The 22,452-nt window shown below is 40.0% G+C and overlaps 1 protein-coding gene across 1 annotated transcript in view; it reads right to left on the reverse strand.

Moving 5' to 3' along the window:
* UST (uronyl 2-sulfotransferase) overlaps positions 1-22,452 on the reverse strand; it is a 151,222-nt gene that overhangs the window by 60,953 nt on the left and 67,817 nt on the right. Inside the window, exons 3-4 of the mRNA XM_066178877.1 lie at positions 19,265-19,420; positions 12,176-12,255 (exon numbers count right to left, since the gene is read on the reverse strand). Coding sequence (XP_066034974.1) covers positions 12,176-12,255; positions 19,265-19,420 — 236 coding nt within the window. The remainder of the gene's footprint in view (positions 1-12,175; positions 12,256-19,264; positions 19,421-22,452) is intronic.

Below are 22,452 nucleotides of genomic sequence, written 5' to 3' on the forward strand. Positions count from 1 at the left end.
GTAATAACTTTGTCTGCCTCCTAACATACACTGCTTCCCCTTAAACAAACTGGGTGGTTACTAGAAATTCAATATAATGGAAGCAAACAAGAACCAGCAGCCACATAATATTATTAGGAACAGGCATATTGTGTCCTTCTTACAAAGAAAGCACAATTTCCTTCTACAGAGCCTACAACTGAGAAACACACTGTGAGAGTACAATTGCCCAGCCACCTTTACTCATCAATTATGGTAGAGCTCCATTACCTGCCCTGCAGCACAGCTTCATGGGGAGGTCATGTAAAAGCACTAGCATAGAACCTTCACCTTTTTAGGACTTAAATAAGGTGCAGTTACTTCAACATTTATCTTCTTAAAAAGGTATTTTGATATATAAGTTTTCCTAACATCCTACACCAGCATGAACTTGTAGCAAGGCAATCCCCTGCACACACAGCACCAGGCACTTCTGGGATGCTCCACTAATCCTCCTCAAGGATGAGCTGCAAAGAGGAATGGGCTGAGGTAATGCCTGCCTGGGAGTACATGGTACTGCCACCCTCCATAATCAAGAATTTGTTTATCTTCCTTCTCTCTTGTCTGTGGTGCCACTCTTGCAGTCTTTACCCTCATGCTGGGGTCGTGTTTTCAATCTTTTCTTTAGAACTGGGAGAGTTGATACAGAGCACCTATGTCACCTATACGGTTATTTCAGTCATAATAGTACAGGCATAGCTGAACTGGTGCAAGGACTACGTAGAGCAGACTTCAGTTAAAAACTTTGGCTTCTTAAGGCCTTTTTCCTTTCTTACAGAGTACTAACTAGGCTGCCTCTCCCCAGCAAGCTGAACTCAAAGTTATGCCAGTCTGCTTTTTTGTTATTGCTCTCTAGTTTATCCCAGACACAAAACAAGCAATGCAGAGAGGTGATGGAATTATCACCCCTGGAAGCATTCAAAAAACATGTAGATGCAGCACTTAGGGATGTGGTTTAGTGGTGGACTTGGCAGTGTAGGTTAACACTTGGACTCGACGACCTTAGCAGCCTTTGCCAACCTTAACAGATCCATGATTCTATGAAATAAGTATTTTCATTTCAAAACTGCACCTTTGACTGGCCTGCCCTTCAATGGGAGGTGTGTACAATGATACAAAATGCCCAGTGGTTCAAGGTTAACAGTAAAACAGTGCACACCTCTCATCAATCACCCTTTCTGGACCTGAGATTTCAATAGTAGAAATTTCAGTCTCTGAAGTGATGTGTCTGGGTCACGTCACTGTAAAATTACAACTCAGTCCTCTAGGAATTGTTCAGTAAGCTGCCTCAGACCAGCAAATGGCCAGAAGATAACACCATAAAGCTTTGTATTTCTCTGTTTCACCATCCTGTAAATCTAACCAGAAAATTTTAGGCTGTATTTTGTCAGTCATGCATACTAAACAATGAAGGGGTTTTTTTTGTTTGTTTGTTTTTTTACCCTATACTTTTCATTCTCCTAAGGATATCGAAGTAGTTTAATATATAAATTCACAGTGAACAGCACCAACATGGATAAGTATCCTGCATGGGTCCCAAGCAAAAGAAATACTAATTATGTTTTCATTTACATAATGCAAAGTTACAGCTGGAAACAATAGGAGAATAAACACTAACTCTCAACAAAAGACTTAACAGCAGCTAAACTCTGCATTAATTAAAATCACCAAATTCCAGATACCCTGTATTTAAGACTTTCTTCCAAAGGTCTGGCTCAGGATCTCTCTGGACCTTTGATTAATGTTTCATTGAAATTCAGAGTTGCAAATGACGTGCATTACATAGAAGAATAGAAAAACTAATTACAAAGTATTACAATAAGTTTCCTGCAAATAGTAAAATAGCTGATACAGCTCTTTGGAAAGTATTAAATCGACGAACATGATAGGAAGAAAAGATGTATTTTCAAAATTGAATGAGACCACAGATTTGGCTGAGGTAGTTACATTCACATAAAATCTTGGGGCTCAACTTCTTAGGAAGGTTATTATGCAAAGGATGCAGCAATGTACTCAGCACTGCATATGCAGTTTCCTGTATGAATACATTTATCAAGGGCAGTATGGTGACTTACAGCTGTCCTGTGGAAATGGCTGTTGCAGAGAGCAACTCAATCTTAGGAGTGTCCATATGGAAACTGAAATACAGTAAACTGTATAACCAAAAAAAAAAAAATCATTGTAACTCAGCAGTACGTATCATGTATGGAATCTATGGAATATAAAAATCAATGTGAGTGAAACTTTTAACTTGCTGCCCTGTCACAGATGTGCAAATCTACCATCAGAGAGGGACTGCGGACATCACTCTGCTTGAGGCTTTGAACCTACACAGTTTAATGTGATAATCTGGGATTCAGAAGCTATGTGCAAAGTGATAATATTTTCAGAAAAGAAACCTGCAAAAGGAGAGACTAATGAAGGGAGTGGTTTGCTGGTAAAGCGCCACTTGAGCCACCAGGCAAGAAAGACATAAGAAAACACTTTGCACTGTAGCATGGAAAACGAAAACCAAAGCATCCAGAACCTGAAGCAGAGTATATACATGGGGAAGGAGTAGTTCTCATCAGGATATGCAAATTTCCACATATTATCAGCAGTGTGAGAGACCTTACAGGCCAGAATAATCCTAGTTTCCCTTTTCCTGAGAAGCAGGAGGAGAAAGGAGCAAAGACCTGACACAGCACTCATGTGACCATTCACAGAGTCCATTTCCAGAAAAACATGAACAAAGTTCAGTGCAGCACCACAAAAATGATGAAAAAAAAATTAAAAGCCTCCAGCTTGCAAAGGGAATGAGAAGGAAAAAGTACAGAGAAGGCTGAGAGTTCACTGCATGACAGTGTGTAAGAAATTACACATGAAATTACACAAGTGAAAAAATTTGATGAGTCTTTACGTAGTGGACAAATGCACTCTGAGATTCAAGGAAAAGGAGCCAATTTGACTTCTCAGAAAAATTAGGAGGAAAAATAACTCATAATTTACTATCTGAGAGAACAATTCACTATTGAAAGAATTAATCAAGTGCAGCAGATTCTCCATTACTGGTGATTCAGAATCAAGACTTTTATTTCCTTCCTGAAAGATAGAAGTTGTAGGTTTAAATTCATATATCAAGGGTAAAAAAAGCTTCAAAATTACTTAGAACGGTCACCATCCATCTTCTTGACTGAAGGCAGGATCAGCCATGCAACTGCCACTACCAGCTTCAAAAGTCCTGAAGTATAACCTATTCTGTAGTTTTGCGGTCCTTGTTGTTCTAACCTTTTCCTAAATGTCAGACCTAGAACTTGATACAATTCAAGTCCACCACTTGTGTTATCATTACTCATTAAGAACTGCATAGCCTCTTTATCTCTGCAAAACCTTTTAAATTAAAAAAAAAAAAAAATCAGAAGTGTTATGACAGTCCCTTTCCCCCCCCATCTTCTCTCTTTGTTTTTCTTTTCCTGTGATTTTAGGCCATTTTTTAAAATCACTGATCATTCTTCTTATACTCTTTTGGACCCCTCTGGACTAAACATCATCCTTCTTAAATCAAGTTACTCTCAAACTGGTAATCTGCAGTGTGATTGTGAGCATGGAAGCTGAACAACAGTAAAAATGGTAATTGAGAAGTTACGCCTAACCCCACCTTCAGTAACTAGATTTCAAGCAACAATCTCTATTCTAAGAATATCATGTTATGAGCTAAAAGAAAGATAAAAAAAGTCCATTGTGCAAAGAACACAGGAAAACTAGGGGAATAAATTCTAAATTAAATTATCTTAAAATCTGTGGAAAACCTCACCAAAGCAATGCTTAAAAAAAAATAAATCCCAAAAACCCCCTGCTTAGATCATATAAAGGTCAAACTGCACATTAGATTTGTGCTTAGTCTTCCATCAAGTCACAGTTAAAAACCATCATTACACACTCACATAATTAAAAAAATGTAGTATAAAAAAGGAAAAAAAATGTAGGAGGGATTACAGCACCATGTGGCCATTCATGAAATGTGTACTTTACAAGACAGACCTCACATGATGGTAGAGAGTGTTTCATGATGTGTTACCAAAAAGTACAGATTATAATGAACACACATAAAGACACAGTGTTAAGGCCATGCACATGAGTTTAGCTGACATTTCCCTACTTTTAACAACTTACCCAGAGGGTAATTTTTTTTTTTTGCTATCATATTTTTAATGACATTTCCCTAAGTGCATTTTTTTTTTTAAGGGAGAAAAAATCCCACACCATAAAATTACTTTAAAAGATAATTTTAGGCTGCAATCATTGCTTCAAGATGATGATTCAAGGAAGCATTCAAAGAGCCCAACCCCTCCCACAGCTGAGCTGAGCTGTAGAGTCAGTGCTGACCCAGCTACTGCTCTTTGTACAAAGCATACCTGAGTTTGCAACCAAAGGGTCACAGACATTCAGCATCTTGTTATGTCAGTTCCACGCATCTGCCCAACACACTCATTTCAAATGCTAGTGGAGTATGGTTAAGACACATAATGGGCATGTTCTATAAAACATGCTGTGTGGCATTACTTGTTCCAAAGAAAAGAGGAAACAATAATCCTCAAATTACTAAAAAAACCTGGGTGTTGTGACAAAAAGCGCATCACTCTAAGACAATGAAAACTGCATCACAGAATCACTCTGGTTTTACTGACCTCCAGTCAGCCTATAAAAAAAGTTCTATTTCCAAATCAATGGACCAAAGATATACATACCTAGTTTAAGTCATTGAAAAGCAAGACATATATTTGCAAAAAAGAAAAGATTGTAAATGTATCATCCAACCCTTCCAAATTATCAACAAGCTAACATGCACGGCTTCCAAATACAAGCTGCTAGAACAGAGTGTGCTTCAGCTCTCAAACATGAAGCTTATTGACACGACAGTTAATTCATCAAGATTTACCTCCTTTTTGTTTGTTAGCTACAGACACATTTTGCAAGAACAAGGGAATGGTGTAACATCAAAGTGCTGTGTTAAAACACAGTTTTTAGAGCTGCTCCTGCATGAGAAAAAAAACACAGAACCAATGACTAACAAAAAAATCTCAGCAACGTGTCGAAATCAAGTTTTGTTTTGGGCTTATCCGGATTGAATTTCTCTGTCCAACCCTGCCTTCATATAGCATGTGATTTATTGCTACCCAGGTCAGAGTTGAAGGAAAATCACCGACATGACCAGCACTGCTGCATGTGACACTGTCTGCCTCTACAGCAGCCCGATTTAGTCGCTTTTTTAGTTAGTGTTGGCTATTGTTTTTGTGCAAAAAAGTAATAAAAAAAAATTCAGCAGTGCTGATACAGACTGTCTACCAAAAAAGGCTTGTTTCAAGAAAAACAAGAACTTTGCACATGAACTCTGCTAATGAAAAACAGAAAACTGGAAATATTTCTTATGTTGATTCTAGGGACTAAAGGCAAGCTCCTTCCCAGGCAGAAGACCCAACAGATCTTTCTCTCCTATCCCAAACCTGTCTCCCCACACCTCTCACACTGAGCAAGGGCACAGCAGAGCCAGGGCTGGCATCCAAGCAGGGCACACGGAGGTGACTGCTGGCTGTGGCCCAGCAGAAAGTCCACCAGCTCTGTTTTGCACAGCTTTCCCTTCAGCAAATGTACCTGCAGTGTGGTTGTCTCAGTCACTGGAGTGACCTTCTCAATGTGGTTTCAAAGTGGCCAACGTGTTCAGAAATTATTTAGGAATTTGGGAGGGGAAAGGATGGAAAGACATGCAGAACACCTGGAACTGCTGCAGGGCTCTTATTTCCTCAGAAACTTATGCCAAAAGTGAAGGGTTGTCCCCTCCCCTCAAGGACATGCACACATATGCTAAATGCACACCTAAGATATTAAAAACTACAGCTGAAAGGAGGAAGAGTGCAGTAGCCTGGCAGCACAGAAAGGATGACTCCTGACACAGTAGTGCTGGGTGATAATTCATCCAAGCTCTAAATAAACAAGATATACTGAACTGAATTATTAGGGCTAATTAAACTGTAAAATTAAATAGAATCAGTGCATTGTCTCTGCATCTCCTCAGCACATCATAGGAAATTTTAAAGGAGCTAATTCCTCAGTGGCCTATAGCTACTGCAGAAAGTAAAGAATTCACAGCTCCAGTGAGACATGAAAAAGCCTGTTTCACTTGCCGGGTTGTTGTTTTAATGCTTCTCCCGTCTCTGACGTCAGCCTGCCCTGAGCAGCCAGCCTTGAAACAAGGAAAACTCACCAGTCACTGACAGAGGCACGTCATTTGGTTATTACACACTCACCTGCAACATTCACTTAGCCCAAGACAGGAAGGAACATGCAAGCTCCCTGCTCTGCCTGAACTGGGGTCCATAAGTGCATGCCCAGAAGATAACAGTTTGATGTTGGACAGAGACATGCTGCCTTCCCGTGACCAAAACAAAAGTTGTGCAATCCTCCATATCCCTGACTAATCCTTACCCAAAACCATGGCCTTGCCACCCGCCTCTGCACTTCTGCAAATGTTCTTCCCGCTTCTCTGAAATCTCTGACACTTAGAGCACTCACCAAGTGTCTAGAGTCACTGCCTAGTGACTGTGACAGTTAATTCAGCAGATTACTGAATAACCAAGGGGGGCTTTTCCACAAACTTGAAGCTTCTTCCTCATTCATTTTTTTTCTCAGACTAAATAGGCACTTATGATAAAGCACAGTGAACAAATCACAGCTATTCTGAAATAGCTTTTTATCTCTCTGCAGGTTATTCAGCTTCTGCACTCCAACACTGTACTGCCTGGAGCTACCAGCAACACCTGGAATCTCGGCAAATATATCCACATATAAATCTTTACCTGCTTAGAGACATTATATAATATTTGCTCCTGATTAACACTTTGGATGTTTTTCCCAGCAACATGAGTTTATAAACTTCAAATCAGAAAAAAGACAATAAAAAACCCAAAACCCACAAAAAACCAGCACCACTTTCTACAAAAGAAACAGTCTTGAAATGGACTGGATGGAGTAGCCACCCTCCAGAAGCATGGGGTCATCTCCTAAAGCTAGCCATAACTGGGATCAGAAGCTGCAAAACACTTTGTATAAAAGCTTTCTCTGTGACAAGGGCTATGTAGGAATTCACTAACATGAAAGAAGAACAAAAAAGTTTTATATCTTCCGTTTGAAGCTGGAATTAATTACAGTTATGTCTAAAAATTCACATAAAATTTGCTTTCATGTCTCCTTTTAAGATTTATCTTTTTGTCTGCCTCTTTGCACTACTTTGGATTGAGAAAAGATAGTAGTGAATCAAAAGATGAAGATGCAGGAGAGTAAAGGGGGATTCATTTACTCAGCTGAACCAACAGGCACTCCTAAAAACTGTTCAAGAACGAGGGGAAAATGGCCTTGGCAAGCATTCAAGTCAGGATGAGATTTTCAAGGTTTTAGAACTTTGTTCAGCAAAACTAATGGCACTTCAGAAACATGCATGTACTCAAACTCACCACTGAAGGCTTAGCTCACTTCCACTGGAGATTTATTCTGGAAAGAAGATATAGCCTTTTTTTTGTTTACACTTGGAAACAATCATAGGTAAATGCTGTGATGGCTCTCTGAATAATCAGAGAGCTTTTAAGTGCTGACAGGTTTATAAGTGGGTACAGGGCACAAAGGCAGAAAATTCAACTGATTTGTCATCACTGCTATTCACATCAGAAATGTTAAAAAAAACAACAACCCAACAAGTTTATTGCTTTACTACTACTAGTGTTGAGAAGCACTAACAAGGATGAGGAAAAGGCTGAGGTATTTAATGCTTTCTTTGCCTCAGGTTTTAATTGAAAGACTAGTTATTTTTGGGGTACTCTACCCCAAGTTGGAAGACAGAGACAAGGAAAGAAGTCCCCTTAATTCAAGGGGAAATGGTCAGTGAGCAGCTCCACCAGTTAGCTACACGCAGGTCTACTGGGCCAGATGGAATCCACCCAAGGGTACAGAGGGAGATGGCAGAAGTGCTCACTGAGCCCCTTTCCATCACTTACCAACAGCACTGGATAAGCAGGGAGGTCCCTGTTACTGGAAGTTAGCAAATGTGAGGCCCTCCTACAAGAAGGGCTGGAAGGAGACTTCAGGGAAGCACAGGCCTGTCAGCATGCTTGATGTCAGAGCCAGGGAAGGTTGTAGAACAGATGATCCTGAGTACCATCACATGGCACATGCAAAACCAGGGCACCAGGCCCAGCCACCTTGGGTTTGTGAAAGGCAGGTCCTGCTTAGCCAACCTGATCTACTCCTATGACAAGATGACCTGCTCAGTGGATGAGGGCAAGGCTGTGGATGCTGTCTGCCTGCACTTCAGTAAAGCCTGTGACATTTTCCTTCAGGATTCTCCCAGAAAAACTGGCTGCTCATGGCTTGGTTGGGCGCACTGTTTGCTGGGTGAAAAACTGAATGGCTGAGCCCAGGAATGGTGGTGAATGGAGTTACATCCAGCTGGCAGCTACTCACAAGTGGTGTTTACCCAGGGCTCAGTATGGGGCCAGTTCTGTTTAACAGCTTTAATAATGATCTGGACGAGGGATCAAGCGCACCCTCAGACAACACCAAGTTGGACAGGAGAGTTGATCTTCTGAAGGGTAGGAAGGCTCTGTAGAAGGGTTTGGGCAGGTTGGATCAATGGGCAATCGTATAAGGCTCAACAAGGCCTGGTGCTGGGTCCTGCACTTGTGTCACAACAACCCCAAGCAGCACTACAGCCTGGGGCCAGAGTGGCTCGAAAGCTGCTTGGTATTAAAGAACCTGAGGGTGCTGGTCAACAGCTGCCAAACATGAGCCAGTGTGTGCCCAGATGGCCAAAGCCAGTGGGATCTTGGCCTGTATCAGCAAGGTGTGGCCAGCTGGACAAGGGCTGTGATCTTCCCCTCTATTCAGTACAGAGGAGGCCACACCTCAGAACAGTTTTGGGCCCCTCACTAGAAGAAGGACATTGAGATGCTGGAGTGTGTCCAGAGAAGGGCAACAGAGCTGGTGAAGGGTCTAGACAATAAGTGATACGAGAAGTGGCTGAGGGAGCTGGGGTTGTTTAACCTGAAGAAAAGGAGGTTCATGGAAAACCTTACTGCTCTACAACTATCTGAAAGGAGATCTGTAGCCAGGTAGAGGTTGGTCTCTTCTGCCAAGAAACAAGTGACCAGGCAAAAGAAAACAGCCTCAAGTTGCGCTGGGGAGATTTAGATTAGATGTCCAGAAAAATTTTTTTCATGGAAAAGGTTGTCAGGCATTGGGACAGGCTATCTGGGGGAGAGACTGAGTCCACATCCCTGGAGGTGTTTAAAAGACATGTAGATGTGGCACACCGGGACATGGAGTGGCAGATTTGACAGTATTGTGTTAACAATTGGACCTGATGATCTTAAGGATCTTTTCCACCCTAAATGATTCTACATCTCCATTTTAAGCCAAAGCAAATGAGGTTCACATTTTTCATGACTCTACTTACATTTTCTCTGCTTCTCTAGTACCTTGGTGACATGTTCTAAATGGCTTAACGCAATCCCTACACATCTTGAAAACACTCAAGCAGAGAGGTGCAAGGCAAGCAGAAGAGACTTCTTTTGTTCTAAATGTGACCTACCAAAAAAGCAGCAAAGTAACATGCCTTCTAACTCCTACCCGTCTGCCAGCTCAATATATGCAGGAGGAAGGAGAATAAATTGTTTCTTAACCCTTCCTGTGAACAAAAACGTGGCTTCAAAGGTATAAAATGCCAAGCAAGAGAAGTGAGTCACTGGATTGATGTCCAAAATTGCTACGCCTGCAAAAATTTGGATTCCAGTAATGGCTCTGCTGCAATGGCATGTAGAAAGCCTCATGCCTTTTCCTGGAAGGGAGCATGAAGTTTCATCAAAATAGGGTTCTTTAATCTTCAAGCTGATCTTTAAGCTTTTCATGGATCTAGAGCTGCCCTAAACCTGCAGTCAGGAATCAACTGTTGTCCCCTACCCATCCCTGTCCATCTGTTCTGCTCCCCACTGTGCTGGCTGCTCATGCCAAGCTATTGTTTGAGGTCTCCAGCTGTCAGCCAGAAAACACCACATCAATATTCTGAGCCCCATTCTTTTAGTCTGAGGAGTTTTGCATGACTTTCATGTTGAACTGGCAGAAAAGCTGAGGCAAATTGGAAAAACAGTATTCCATAGACAATCTGAGTCCAGCTAACCACTACAGATAGGAAGGATTGTATAAACGAATAGTTTGAAGAAATCAAGCAAAACTAGAACACTTTCAAAAACACTGTAATATTTATAATGTGTATTTAAATCACATCCTGAAATTTTTGTAAATGCAATACTTGACAATCCCTTTCCTAATGAAATCAGTTTAAAAAATCACCCTAGAATTAAATAACCGAGAAAATACAAAGCATGCTACTTCACTGTTAAGTATAACACTGCTAATAAATTTTGGAACTAGGGACTAAAACTTCCAAAGATATTTAATTTCTCAGAAACACTAAGAAATGCTGAACACTAGTAAGCAATGTTGCTGCAATTCAGTGCTGTCTGATTTAGAAGATTCATCAGCCTTTTCGCTACTTTACACCTACTAGTTAAACCAAAGATACTCTCAATAAAACAAAAGTTATGTTTTCAGGTTTGCCTGAAAGGAAGAGCCAAAAGAGAACGACAAATCATTTTATGCATCTTATGTAACTGTTTTCAATTTTCGCAGATTCTTATTGCAAGAAAAAGGTAAATACATTGTAGATACACCATGTACACGCTACAGAAGAAACATGCTACCTTTGTGGCAAGGATGTACCATAGGTACAGAAAATGGGATCCACAGGGAGGAGCAAGAGGTTAAGACTGTTGATCTTTTTCTCTCATACCTAATGTTGAGTACCATCTGAAAAAAATCAGTCTAATCAGGAAACATCTCTTTGACACTCACATGTGGCTACTCTTTTGATCTTGCAGTTTGGAAGAGGAAAGAGATCATTTACCAAGAGTGTGAAGTCCGAGTGATTTTTATTTTTTAAAGGTAATACATTAGAAATAGAACTCTCAAGGAATCAGAAAGACAGAACACAGAAGACCAAAATTTTGTTGAACTCTTCTTGTTTCCATGTGAAAACAAATTATGCCCATAGTTAAGTTCTATATCAAGTGAATTTCCAGTTGCTCAAAATATTTTATTTTCTAAGAAAAAAAAAACTAAACACGACCGCCCAATTTTATAATTTCTTACTACACTGTCTGCAGAAGCCTAAAGCCATGCACTCACATTACCATGCAAACAAAATGCTGCGTATTTAGGCAAGCTCTTGCAAAGATCTGCAGTACATTCATAATTCTACAGAAATTTTTTAAGATCTAAATACAAGGAATCCAATCTGGTGGCACAGCTAGCATGGTTCCTGAATATCATTTCCAGATTGAATTCACAGCCTGGGCAATAACCATCTGCAGTCAGCTTTAACCTCTGTATCCTGGCTAAATGCTAACTGGCATCACTCATTCAAGTCCTTCCAAAAATTCCTTAGAAGTTTCATCCAAATTCAATTTTCTTCACATTCCATGCTATAAAAGTCCCTAGAGTCTTGCTGCATACTTTTAAATATCTGCCAGAAGAAACTGCACTCCCATGATACAGAGTGTAATCTGTTTGCATGGTTTAAAAATACTTCCAGAGCCTGTGGAATGGGGACCATTTAGTCAGAACAAAATTAAATTGGTTATATTGGTGAAGAGTCATTCCAGGCACAAAATTAATGAACTCAGTACAGTTTTCAATCTCCTTTTAGTGTCTGGCTATACAGAGATGAAATGTTAACAGAAGCGTTCTGCCTCTTTTAAAACACAAGTGCACAGTTTAAAGACCTAAGTTACCATCTCTTGCATGTTGACTGGAAACATCGTACATCACAATCATCTCAAGAAACAAAAGCATATAAAAGCACTCTGGCTTTTCACAAACATACCGTACATAATTACGCTAGAGAAAAGTGAGTTTGGGGGGAAAAAACCCAACAACTTCAGAATGTGAATTCTAGTGCCAGAAGGAAGGAAAAAAACTGCATTGTTTTGTTTAGAAGTAAAAGAGGGAAAATGTTTTACGTACTACAACTAATAGAAATCAATGAATAAGATTTTTGACCAAAAAAATGCCTTACCTTGAAAAGTTGAGGAAATGAACATGTCTAGTGAATAAATAGGGCTGCTCAGCAGTGCTTATGTTTTTAATCAACTCCATCTAAAAAGAATTAACAAATCAAATTTTTCACGTTACATCAACGCACAATTTGAGACAAACATAACTTGCAAACAACATATGATGATATAATTTTCAAGTCTAAATTACTCAGGACCTCCTTCCCCACTATCCCTCCCAAACACTGTCATCAAGACAGCATGCTTTTATGTCTAAGCAAGAAAGGTTGAGCTGCAGACACCATTCTGCTACCATGGAGCTTATGTACTTCCAAAATACTTCCAGAAGTGGGTATCAGTATAAAGAGAGGCATAAACTAAAGGAAAAATCTAAACTCTTTCTAAATCTGCAAGAGCTTTCCAAATGGCAGCTGCCCTCTGAAGACACTAGCTCTATTCACCCCAATGCCAAAAATGTAAAATGTCTGAAACGGTAACAGAAAGCAGGAGCTGAGCCAATGGCCATTTCTGAGTAACAATAAACGCTGCCAGCACAGCCAAGACACCAACTGATTTGCTTGTTTAAATACAGAAATCAGGACTTGCAATTCCTTTTCCTATTACAACAAATTAGGAGTACAAACTAAATGGGCACTTTTAGAAAGATGATGCTAAATTCTAGTTCAGGCCTATTCAAATAATATTATTTTTTAAAAAAATAAATAATAATTCAATTTTTCAGCCCATTAAAATAGAATAATGTAAACAACACCATGGATATGGTAACCTATTTTGTGTAAGCTGAGCTCTAGCTATGAATTACAGGAAACTGGAAGTGTCTAGTGAAGCATCATCCTATAGAGTCAATGCTTCAGTTAATTTTGCTTCCTTCTTATTAATTTAATAAGATTTATTTTCCAATTTTCTGTTCTGTGTCAAACACAGGGTATGTTACGGACACTGAACACAAATGCCCTTGAAATGACAGGTTTACTGATGTTACAAACTGGGTAGTAGAAAGCAATTCATACATTGGGGGAAAAAAAAGTAAGATCGTGAACCTCATGTTCTGATTTAAATCATATTAATTTATGTACTAAATTTAATCACCTTTAAGGAGACATTAATTAAAAAATGTATTTCTTGGAACTTGAATGCTATAGTTGACATAGATAAAATAAGCAAAAACACAGAGTCCAGCCTGTTGTGTGGTCAGAAAATGACTGGCATGTGTGGAACAGCAAAAAGAGCATGGTGAAAAATTCTGTCCATGCCATAGCAAATACCAAACTACATTTAAGAGACAGGAGTTGCAAATTTTTTTCCCCTTGTAATGTCCAGATTCAAAAGACTGGTTTTTATAATGTGTGTCACATCTTACTGCTCCTTATCCATCTTGCATCCTACACTTCTTCCCAGCACACATACCCTGCCTTCTTCTTTCAGCCAACACAAGCCACAGCCATTTAACTGTCAGGAATGGATAAAGAAGTGCACATACTTACAGACCTTCTTTACTTTCCCTCTGTCTTCAACAATTCTATACACATACATGTATGATGACCACTGAAGCAAACAGTTCAGCTTGTCCATCTACTCAGGATGGACTTTTCCCTGCCCAACTAGTTTGAGTACATCAAGGTATATTAGGTAGTGACCTTATACATCCCAGCATATTAAGTTTGAGGAAGTATAGCAAGATATGTTACATATCTATCTGTTAAAAAGGCTTCCAAAGAAATGGAATGTAAGACAAGATCACCAAAAGAGAGACAATATAAAGAAAAAAGAGAAACAAGAGAATATGGAGAGAAGATGTGCAATTAAAAAAAAAAAAATTAAAAAGAAATTAAAAAAAAGTCAGGAAGGGAATAGCACCCCTTCCTTAATCATATATGGAGTCTGTGCTTGATTGAAGCACAAACAGGTCTTTGCATAGCTTCTTCAGTACAATATGAATGCATTGGGCAAGAAATTCATAAACCTGAAGAGCAAACCTCATCCAGCTCAGAATTAGAAAGCCCAGGAAGCTTTGCAATACTTAGCACAAAGGAAGTGAGTATTTTTTCATGCTCTGAAGAGACAAAGACTTTTCTAGCAAACCAACACGTTGACACCTCTTCAGAACTGGTAACTCAGCCAAAAGATTGTGTTCTTCATTCACCTTGCAGAATCAAACAATAGAAGGCCCTGGAGCCTCTGGATCAGATGCCTCAGTTAGATTCTGTGGTAGCCAGCCCACTAGAGATTCCTTTTTTGTTTTACTGAGAAAAGTTACAGGAGAAGTGAAATTCTCAGAACTCTATGAAGTGTTATGTTAGATTTTGGATTTTACTTGTATTCCTCTATCTGCATGAAGAAAGGAAGGAAGATGGCAGAAGGAAGTTACTGATCTGGTATAAAAACTCTGTTCACGCCCCCATGGTCAACTCTGCAATTCCTTCTTGGAATAAATGAAAAAAACCTTACTAGAGTATAAATATGGAGACAAAGATACTACACTACACCCATACAAAATAATCCCACTAAATCTAAAAACACAGGCAGCTCCAGTAGACCACTGCTAGATAAACTTAGCTGGGGGTATATGTGAGTGTTACAAAGCACCACATTGAGCTTCCCTTGGCTCCCAGCTGTCCCCAGGGCTGGCACCAATTCGCTATCAGGAAGCAGATTCACATCACAGCACTGCCACGTTTCTCACTCCATTTCACCTGATGTCAGTGTCACATGAACCTGCTGCTGGACAAGCACAGACACTTTGGCCTCAGGAGCAAAGGGAGGCTGGAAAGATGCACACAGTGCAGGACAGCATCTGGCTCCTGGCTTTTTTTTCATCTCTTGCTACAAACTCAATCTCTTGAGCTAAGACAACAGCTTACTCCGAAGCAGAAACAGAATTTTGTTTTGACTTGGAATACCTTCATATTTAGACACTTAATGATCAACTGGACTTGTAAGCAGATGTGGATAAAGCTACAACGTGCATAAGGACTAACAAACGAAACCCATTCTTCTGAAAACCCTGCCAAAAGGGTAAGTAAGGCTCAACTGAAATGACACACAGATGTCAGGAGGGAAAAATAAATAACTGTAATGGCTCATGGCCACATGCAAATTGTGGCCATATTTCCCATGGGCCTCTCCCTCTCTCATCATGCTGTCCTGAACTGATTTCAGTCTAACAGCCCAAACGTATTGCTCAGAAAGACATAGTGATCCCTCCCTCCTTCTAAGATTATGTTAAGGGAAAAAATAAAAACCACCAAAAAACAACAAAAAGAAAAATTGTCCAGTGTCTCTCAGGGTTGGTTGGTTTCGGTTGTTATATTTTGTCTGTTTGTATGTTTGTTTCTATAAGATGAAACAAGAAAGAAAATAAGACGTAGAGGGCCCACAGGGAACAACAGTGAGCAGAACATGACGGCTGAATAAAACAAGTACTTTTGGATGGAACGAATGAAGGAGAATGACATACATAAAAGTAGAGATGATCATATCATCCTAAGTTTGAAAAAAAATAGAAAGGTACAAGCAGCAGAAGATAAACAGCCTTGGCAAACTCTGTTAGGGAAGAGGTGAGTCAGAACACATCCATGGTTGGAGGGAGAAGCTGCAGAGATACTTGGAGAAATACAAAAGGAGCAGCTACCTGCTAGGATTAGGGCCCATAAACAGCTATTCCTCTTATTCACTGCTGCCCAGAGCTCTCCTACAGGAATTAGGCAGCTTCAGTGAAAATTGCTGAAAAATAAACTGATTTGCTCTGGAAATTAACTTGCAATGGGCTGGAACTGCATTGCAAATAACGCTCCAGCAGATGGCACCGTGAAGTGACTCCAGGAGGGCTGGATGGAGCCCTCCCTGAGAGGGGAGAAACGTGGGGGCAGCATTGCTCCTGCACAAAAACTCAGCTCTGGCCTTTGAGACAGGTCACCTTTCTCTCTTCTGGAGATGGCTAGTCCAGTCCCTGTGCTAACCACTCAGAGCAACACCGCTCTGTTTGAGGTTTGTAATAAGTAAATTCTACTGGGAACAAAAGGAAATAATCAGATAACAATCCCACCCAAACAACAGCCAAAATGTTACTGTTTTTTTTAAGATGTTGTATTTCAGTGTGTGAATCCAAGGTCAAAAAGTATAAAAATGGTGAGGCAACTGGGATTTGCCAAGTGCAGTCTTGCTGGATCACGCTATGGTCTCCACTAATATTGACATGAAAAGGAGAAAAAAACCCATCTCTCTATCTATCTTATGAGCTCCTTACATTCTTCCACTACTTTCAGTCTCTACTGAAGGCAAGTAGGGCTCAGGAGGCACAAGTACCTACAAGAATTTTAGTATATCACTTTCATCTCAGTACTCATTTCCATAAACAATTCACAACTCCCAGGAATGAGACTAGACCTTCATTTTCAGCTCTCCAAAGCTTGGAATGGTTTCAAGAATTTCTTCACCTCCCCAAGCTGGTATGACCAATTTTCTGTTTTTAAAAGCATTTAAGAAAAATTAGTGATGGATTTTTAGTGTGTTGAATTGGAATTGCATATGAAGTTGGCTGCACAGCCGTAATGATGGGTGGTAGAAGGAAATAATTTGAGGATAAACTACCAATTACTCTTGTATGTGACTGGCATTTCTATACCTGTAAGCATACTCATTCTTACTTCCCTGAATGCAACAAAATGGGAGTGGAAGACAAGGTCAGGGCAGGGGAAGACTTCATTTTGCAACTGTTTGAGTGGCATTTTAAAGCCACATCAATTAGATTTAACATTATGTGTTATTTCCTGTATTTAATTTACTTGAAAATATTATAGCAAATGGCAAGGCATATATTAATACATCTGTTTCCAGAACTCACTCCCTTATGCCCACAGATGTTCAAAGGCTGCACTTCTAATTGCTGGCAGACACACATAATTTGGGAAAATTTCTTAGTAGGAAGGAGACTGGAAAAGGCAGTGAGAATATGGATTCCAATTATGTGCAATCCCCAGAGTCATTAAAAACACCTACATGCTAAACTTTATTTAACAACAGCAGACTGCATAAACTAAACATTTACAGAAAAGTCTTGGCTGGATCAGGGCTTTAACCAAACACAGGAGAGAGAAATGACAGAAGGAAGAGAGACATATCAACTGAAGTGAGAAGCCCATGCTCATGCTGGAATCCTACAGCCCAGCTCTCTTTTTTCTCGTTCCAGTGCCTGGAGCCTAAGATCATTCATTGCCTTAACTTCCTCTGGTGTACACCACATTGAAGGTGGAAAACATAATTTATTTTTTCATATTCTGCTCTTGAAAATTGAGAAGACAACTAAAAATGTCCTGAACAACAGAATAGCTACCATCTCCAAGTATGTTTTCTGGTGATCAAAGGCACTTTTCAGCAAAAGTACTCATGAAGTTATGAGCCTATTGTAACTACAGAAATAAACCATAAATGAAAATAAAGATACTCAAATTATAGCAGGGCAATCTATAGAGTAAATTATCAGGTCTGTAGCAATACTTCCAGCACATTTGTCATCTAGTAACTCAACCGCTTAGGGAAGGCAAAAGGTAATGCAGATAATTATCTGCCAGTGTATCGCCTGCATCAAAAGTAAGTCCGGGCCTCTCTGGAATCTCCACATGCTGGACTAAAGCACAGAAGACTGTGAAGAAGTGATTTTATATCATGTTTTAACAAAGGAAAATCCACCTACCAAAGAAAGAACAGAACTGAAAGGAAGAAGCTGATCATGGTGAAAGCTGGCAATTGCTAACACCTAAGAGGTTTTGGGGATTTATGGTATGTCCCCCAATCAGCAATGAAAACTGATGAAAGAGACAAACAAAACCCAAACAGTCCAAAACACAAAAGCAGTCCCACCCACAGAAATCCCAAATCCAGCAGAATATTTGGGCTGGCATGGCAGCCCTGCCTAGCTGGACCCCACCTCTGGCTGAACTTGACTTATGGAGTGTTAGGTCAGCCAGCTGTGGCGGGACCCCAATGGACACCTTAAAGGGGAGGAAGGTAGGACCTGCAGGAGCAATATCAGCTCCTAAATTCTCATTTGGAATGAACTGCAGCATCTAAAATAACAAACTTGTGCTCATCTACATGCTGCAACTAAATGACCCCCAATCACAGCACAGTGTCACTGGCAGGCCCACATCCATATTTTGATCATTGCACACATCCTTTTGTGGTTTGCAGGCTACTATTTCCAGAAGTGACACAGGCAGCAATTGCAGCCTTTACCTGATCAGTAGCTCAAAATAGCAGCAGTGGGCGATGTGTGCAGCATCTGTCTACAGACATGCACTTTGAGTCTGAGGTTTTCCTGCACTATCTGTATCAATCTACCAACAGAAGTGGGCACATGCATACCCAGAAGAGAAGAAAATTTAAATAACTGGATCTTTCATAGAAACAAAGCTGCAAAAATAATCCTTCTACAACTTTAAGGGAACATGAAAAATGGTGTCTGTGTAAAGAGGTTTCATGTGGTATTTTCACTTCCCTCAGTGAGGGTTGTGCAACAAACATGAAAAAGACAGATAAGCGAGAAGCTGAGATAGGATCAAGGACATGTCATATTATAGTAACATGGGTTAGCATGGCCCTCGGAAACAACTTTTTGAAGCAACTGGTTACCAGAAGTGAATTAATAAAGTCAGCAAAAAAGACCCTTTTGACTATTATTTACTCCAGCTCTGTTTAAGACCCAGGCTATGTCTGAATAAGCTCTTCTGGTTATACGATAAATGGCTGTGCCCTGCAGATCATTAATACATGTCCCAGATGCTGCTGGCACTTAACTCACCGTACTAACCTTTCTTGCCTCACTGGTAGTCTAACTGCTATGCTGACTAAATTCAAGAGCTATCTCACTGGAAGTTAGTTTTGCTGATTAGCTGCCATGTAATGTTCTTGGCTCTGCCACCCATTTTTCTTATTAATAAAGTCACTTAGAGAATGATGAATTCCGCATGATTACTCAGGACAAACTAGCAATAGATCTTTTCAGCAGGATTATCTGCTAGCATATGCCTTTGTTTCTCAGTTTTGTACACGTAATAAGAAAACAGGATCTAAGATGAGCAGGAGTAACTTACCTGTTCATTTTTGGTCAGTCTTGTTTTGTTATGTATGTCAGACGTAACCAGGTTGAATCCATGTTTCTCTGATAATATTCTCAAAAGCAAAACCACAGTTCGACTCCCACACTTTCCAACTCTGTTGTAGACCACCTGACTGGGGAAAGGAAGTACCTAAACAAAGATTGAAAGAAATGGAGTCAGTATATTGATATTTTTGTTTCTGTGTACCTCTGAATCACACATTTTTACCTTAAGCCAACAGACACAGAGGAGAATTTCTAGGGCCCTGCCAGGTCAGAAGCGTTCACTTCCTCTAGCAGGGTAGATAGAAACTCTTCAGAAGAGAAACAGCCTGGCTCAGGGAGGTGAGAAGGTGAGATTTCCCCCGTGAAATGCAGTTAAATGTAACAGATTGGCAACTACTCCAGAAACACTATGTAACTGTTGGTAATGACCTTGAGCTTACTGCTTATAATCTCAATGCAAATAGTCATCTTTAGTTGACTATCTCCCATAAAAAGAACTAAAAGTGAATTTGCACTACAGTTTGGCAACTTAAAGTCAAGATGACATAATGCAGGAGGAACGAATGCTTGAATTGCAAAACTTCAGCTTAAAAAGAAACAAAAGAAACCAAACAACAACCAGAGAGCACAGAGCAAAATTAATCAAATCTTTTATTTCCAAATATAAACATGAATCTTTCAAACATACTCAGAGAACAAATCAGGCCACTGGCCAAGGATCTATGTGCAAAATCATCAACACAGGGCCAAAGGCGGTCTGAGGCCAACTGCCACAGTCTGACCACCACTGTGCAGGTAATGCTCAAAATAGAACAGCGACATCCAACCTGGTCCCTAGGAATGGTGTCCAGCCCACACTAACTCTTGCGTCCCACTCTCCTCCCCAGGAAACCAGAACAACTGATAAGTAATTCAGCATCTCAGAGTATGACAGATGCAGCCTTATTTTGTTTCTGGATGATGTCCATGGGCTATTGTTTCAGCAAAAGGCATTCTGAAGTCACACTATTGCACTAGACAAGTATTTGCAGTATAGCACATAGCAGCATGTGGTAATATAGGCCCAGAGGAATCTGTTTCCAAGCCCCAAAATTGGTTAACAAGAGCCAAGAGCTCACAGTTTCACTCAGAGTGGTGCATACACAGCACTTAAGGAAAGATCATTTTTCTAGTAAGACAATGGCACAACATGTTTCCTGCCATAGGGCCCGAACCTGGGTTCCAGGCAACCTCCGTTCAGCACAAGGAATGGCCAAAGTGCTGGTGTGCCTCACATACAGTTACTCCAGCAATCATGTTCTCCCAGCAGAAGGGTTTCTAACATAAAAGCAGCCAGATGAGGCATATGGCACTTTTCAGTGCAGAGTACTTCTTCACTGCATTTGAACTCCTAACAGAACTTCAGGGAAGCAAAATGATTCGGAAAACCTTTTAGACTACTTTCAAAGAGAACCGCCAACTAGAAAAAAAAAGGAAAAAAAATCTGTATTCCCTTATGTTCTATGGGAACCTACTGGCACTTTGCTCTCAGTCTTATATTTCATGACCAAATGAACATTACTGCTGTTACTGGTTGCAAGTTTAGGATATGCTACACTGCTACATAAATGTGGAGGTCATTTTTCCCCAAATTACCTTGGGAAGAAGTAGGTCTTGGGTGATCATGACCTCAGTTAAACTTCCCAAGTTGCAGGACATCACATCGGCTGATTCAGCAAGCAAAGAAGGGCCTCTCAAGGTCCATACAAACCTCACACAATGCACTAAGGTCTTACTATTTTGTAACATTTTTATAGGGTTTTCTGTGAGAAACATAGTCCCCGCATTTCTTTATCAATCTTTCCTTCAGAAGCCTAGCTTCCTATGAAATGCAAAATCTCAACCTCAATTATTAGAGAACTCCAAAGGTGATGAATTTAACATCTCTGTGCTAAGGCTGTAGCTAACCTTTCCCAAAACTACTGTTAATGGTGTCTGAAAGGTTAACATTCGAACACATTTTATTATGCTGATTATCACACCAGAATGAAAATAAACACAAGCCCTATTTGGGATTGTCCCCTTTTGGGTTCATTTCTTTGCATAACAAACATTAACATGACTACCTGTCATATCACTGCCACTTGTGGATTGGGAATTACCCCTCTGCTCAGACTTATGCTCTTGGAATACTTTGCTATGTAAAAAAAAAAGCCTTCAAAAGAAATGATTAATAGATGCTGACAAGTGTCAGTGAAGGAGCAAGTGCACATACACTATATGTCTGCCTAGCATCCCAGAAATGAGATGAATTATGAGAGTTTGTAGAGTTACAGAAATATTCTAAAATGCTTCATAATTATTAACTGCTTTGATTTTCCTAGCAGTTTGGACTAGGCAAGATAGTGAGCAAAACTTTTTTTTCATTAGTACTTCACTCAAGGAGAATTTTACTGCATACAGATTACACTCAAGTTCTAATTAAATACTTAACTGGATTATCCAGTAACTTCGGGTGAATCTTAGAAAAATACAATTCTTTAAAAACTAGATAAAATTAAAGAAGGCCTTTGTAAGTTCTCTATTCTAAGTGCAAGCAACTTTATCAGCTTGAAAAAATGACAGTAGTTACCAAGTCTGGCCAGTTCTCCCATTTGTTTCTGAAACTCACCTTCCTAGGTAGCACAATTCTGTTCTGCACACAAACAATAACCATGGTAGCCCCGAAAAAGAAACCACAGCAAATACTCACTGCAGATAAAGGAACCTGAAATAAAAGGCTATTATTTTCAGACACTTGTTTAGCTTAAAGGAGACCAATGTATCAATGCCTTGTCTCAGTACACAGTGACTGCACTCAGGTCTAATCGGACAAGATTCAAGATAAACACTACAGCTCAAAGCTCACTTCAGAAGAACAATCACGAGTGGTAAGCAAAACTTCCCTTGCAGCTCTGCTGAGTGTGGTTGGCTTTGGGGAGCACTCCTGAAGCTGTGCTCATGTTTCGTCCCTTTACGTCACCACTGCACTTATCACACCCAAATGCCCCAAAGGGTGTGTCCAGTGCACAAAGCCATGCAGTACACAGGCTCTTGGTGTACAAGCAAGGATTTGTTTAATGTGACCAGTTCCCTTAGGGTGCAAATCTGCTTTCTGCATTTAGAAAATGTTGAAGTTTTTTTCTGAGGAGAATACCC

The sequence above is a fragment of the Chamaea fasciata genome, unplaced genomic scaffold (genome assembly GCF_029207755.1).
Source record: "Chamaea fasciata isolate MVZ Bird 193981 ecotype frontalis unplaced genomic scaffold, bChaFas1.0.hap1 SCAF_3, whole genome shotgun sequence".
Classification (NCBI taxonomy): Eukaryota; Metazoa; Chordata; class Aves; order Passeriformes; family Sylviidae; genus Chamaea; species Chamaea fasciata.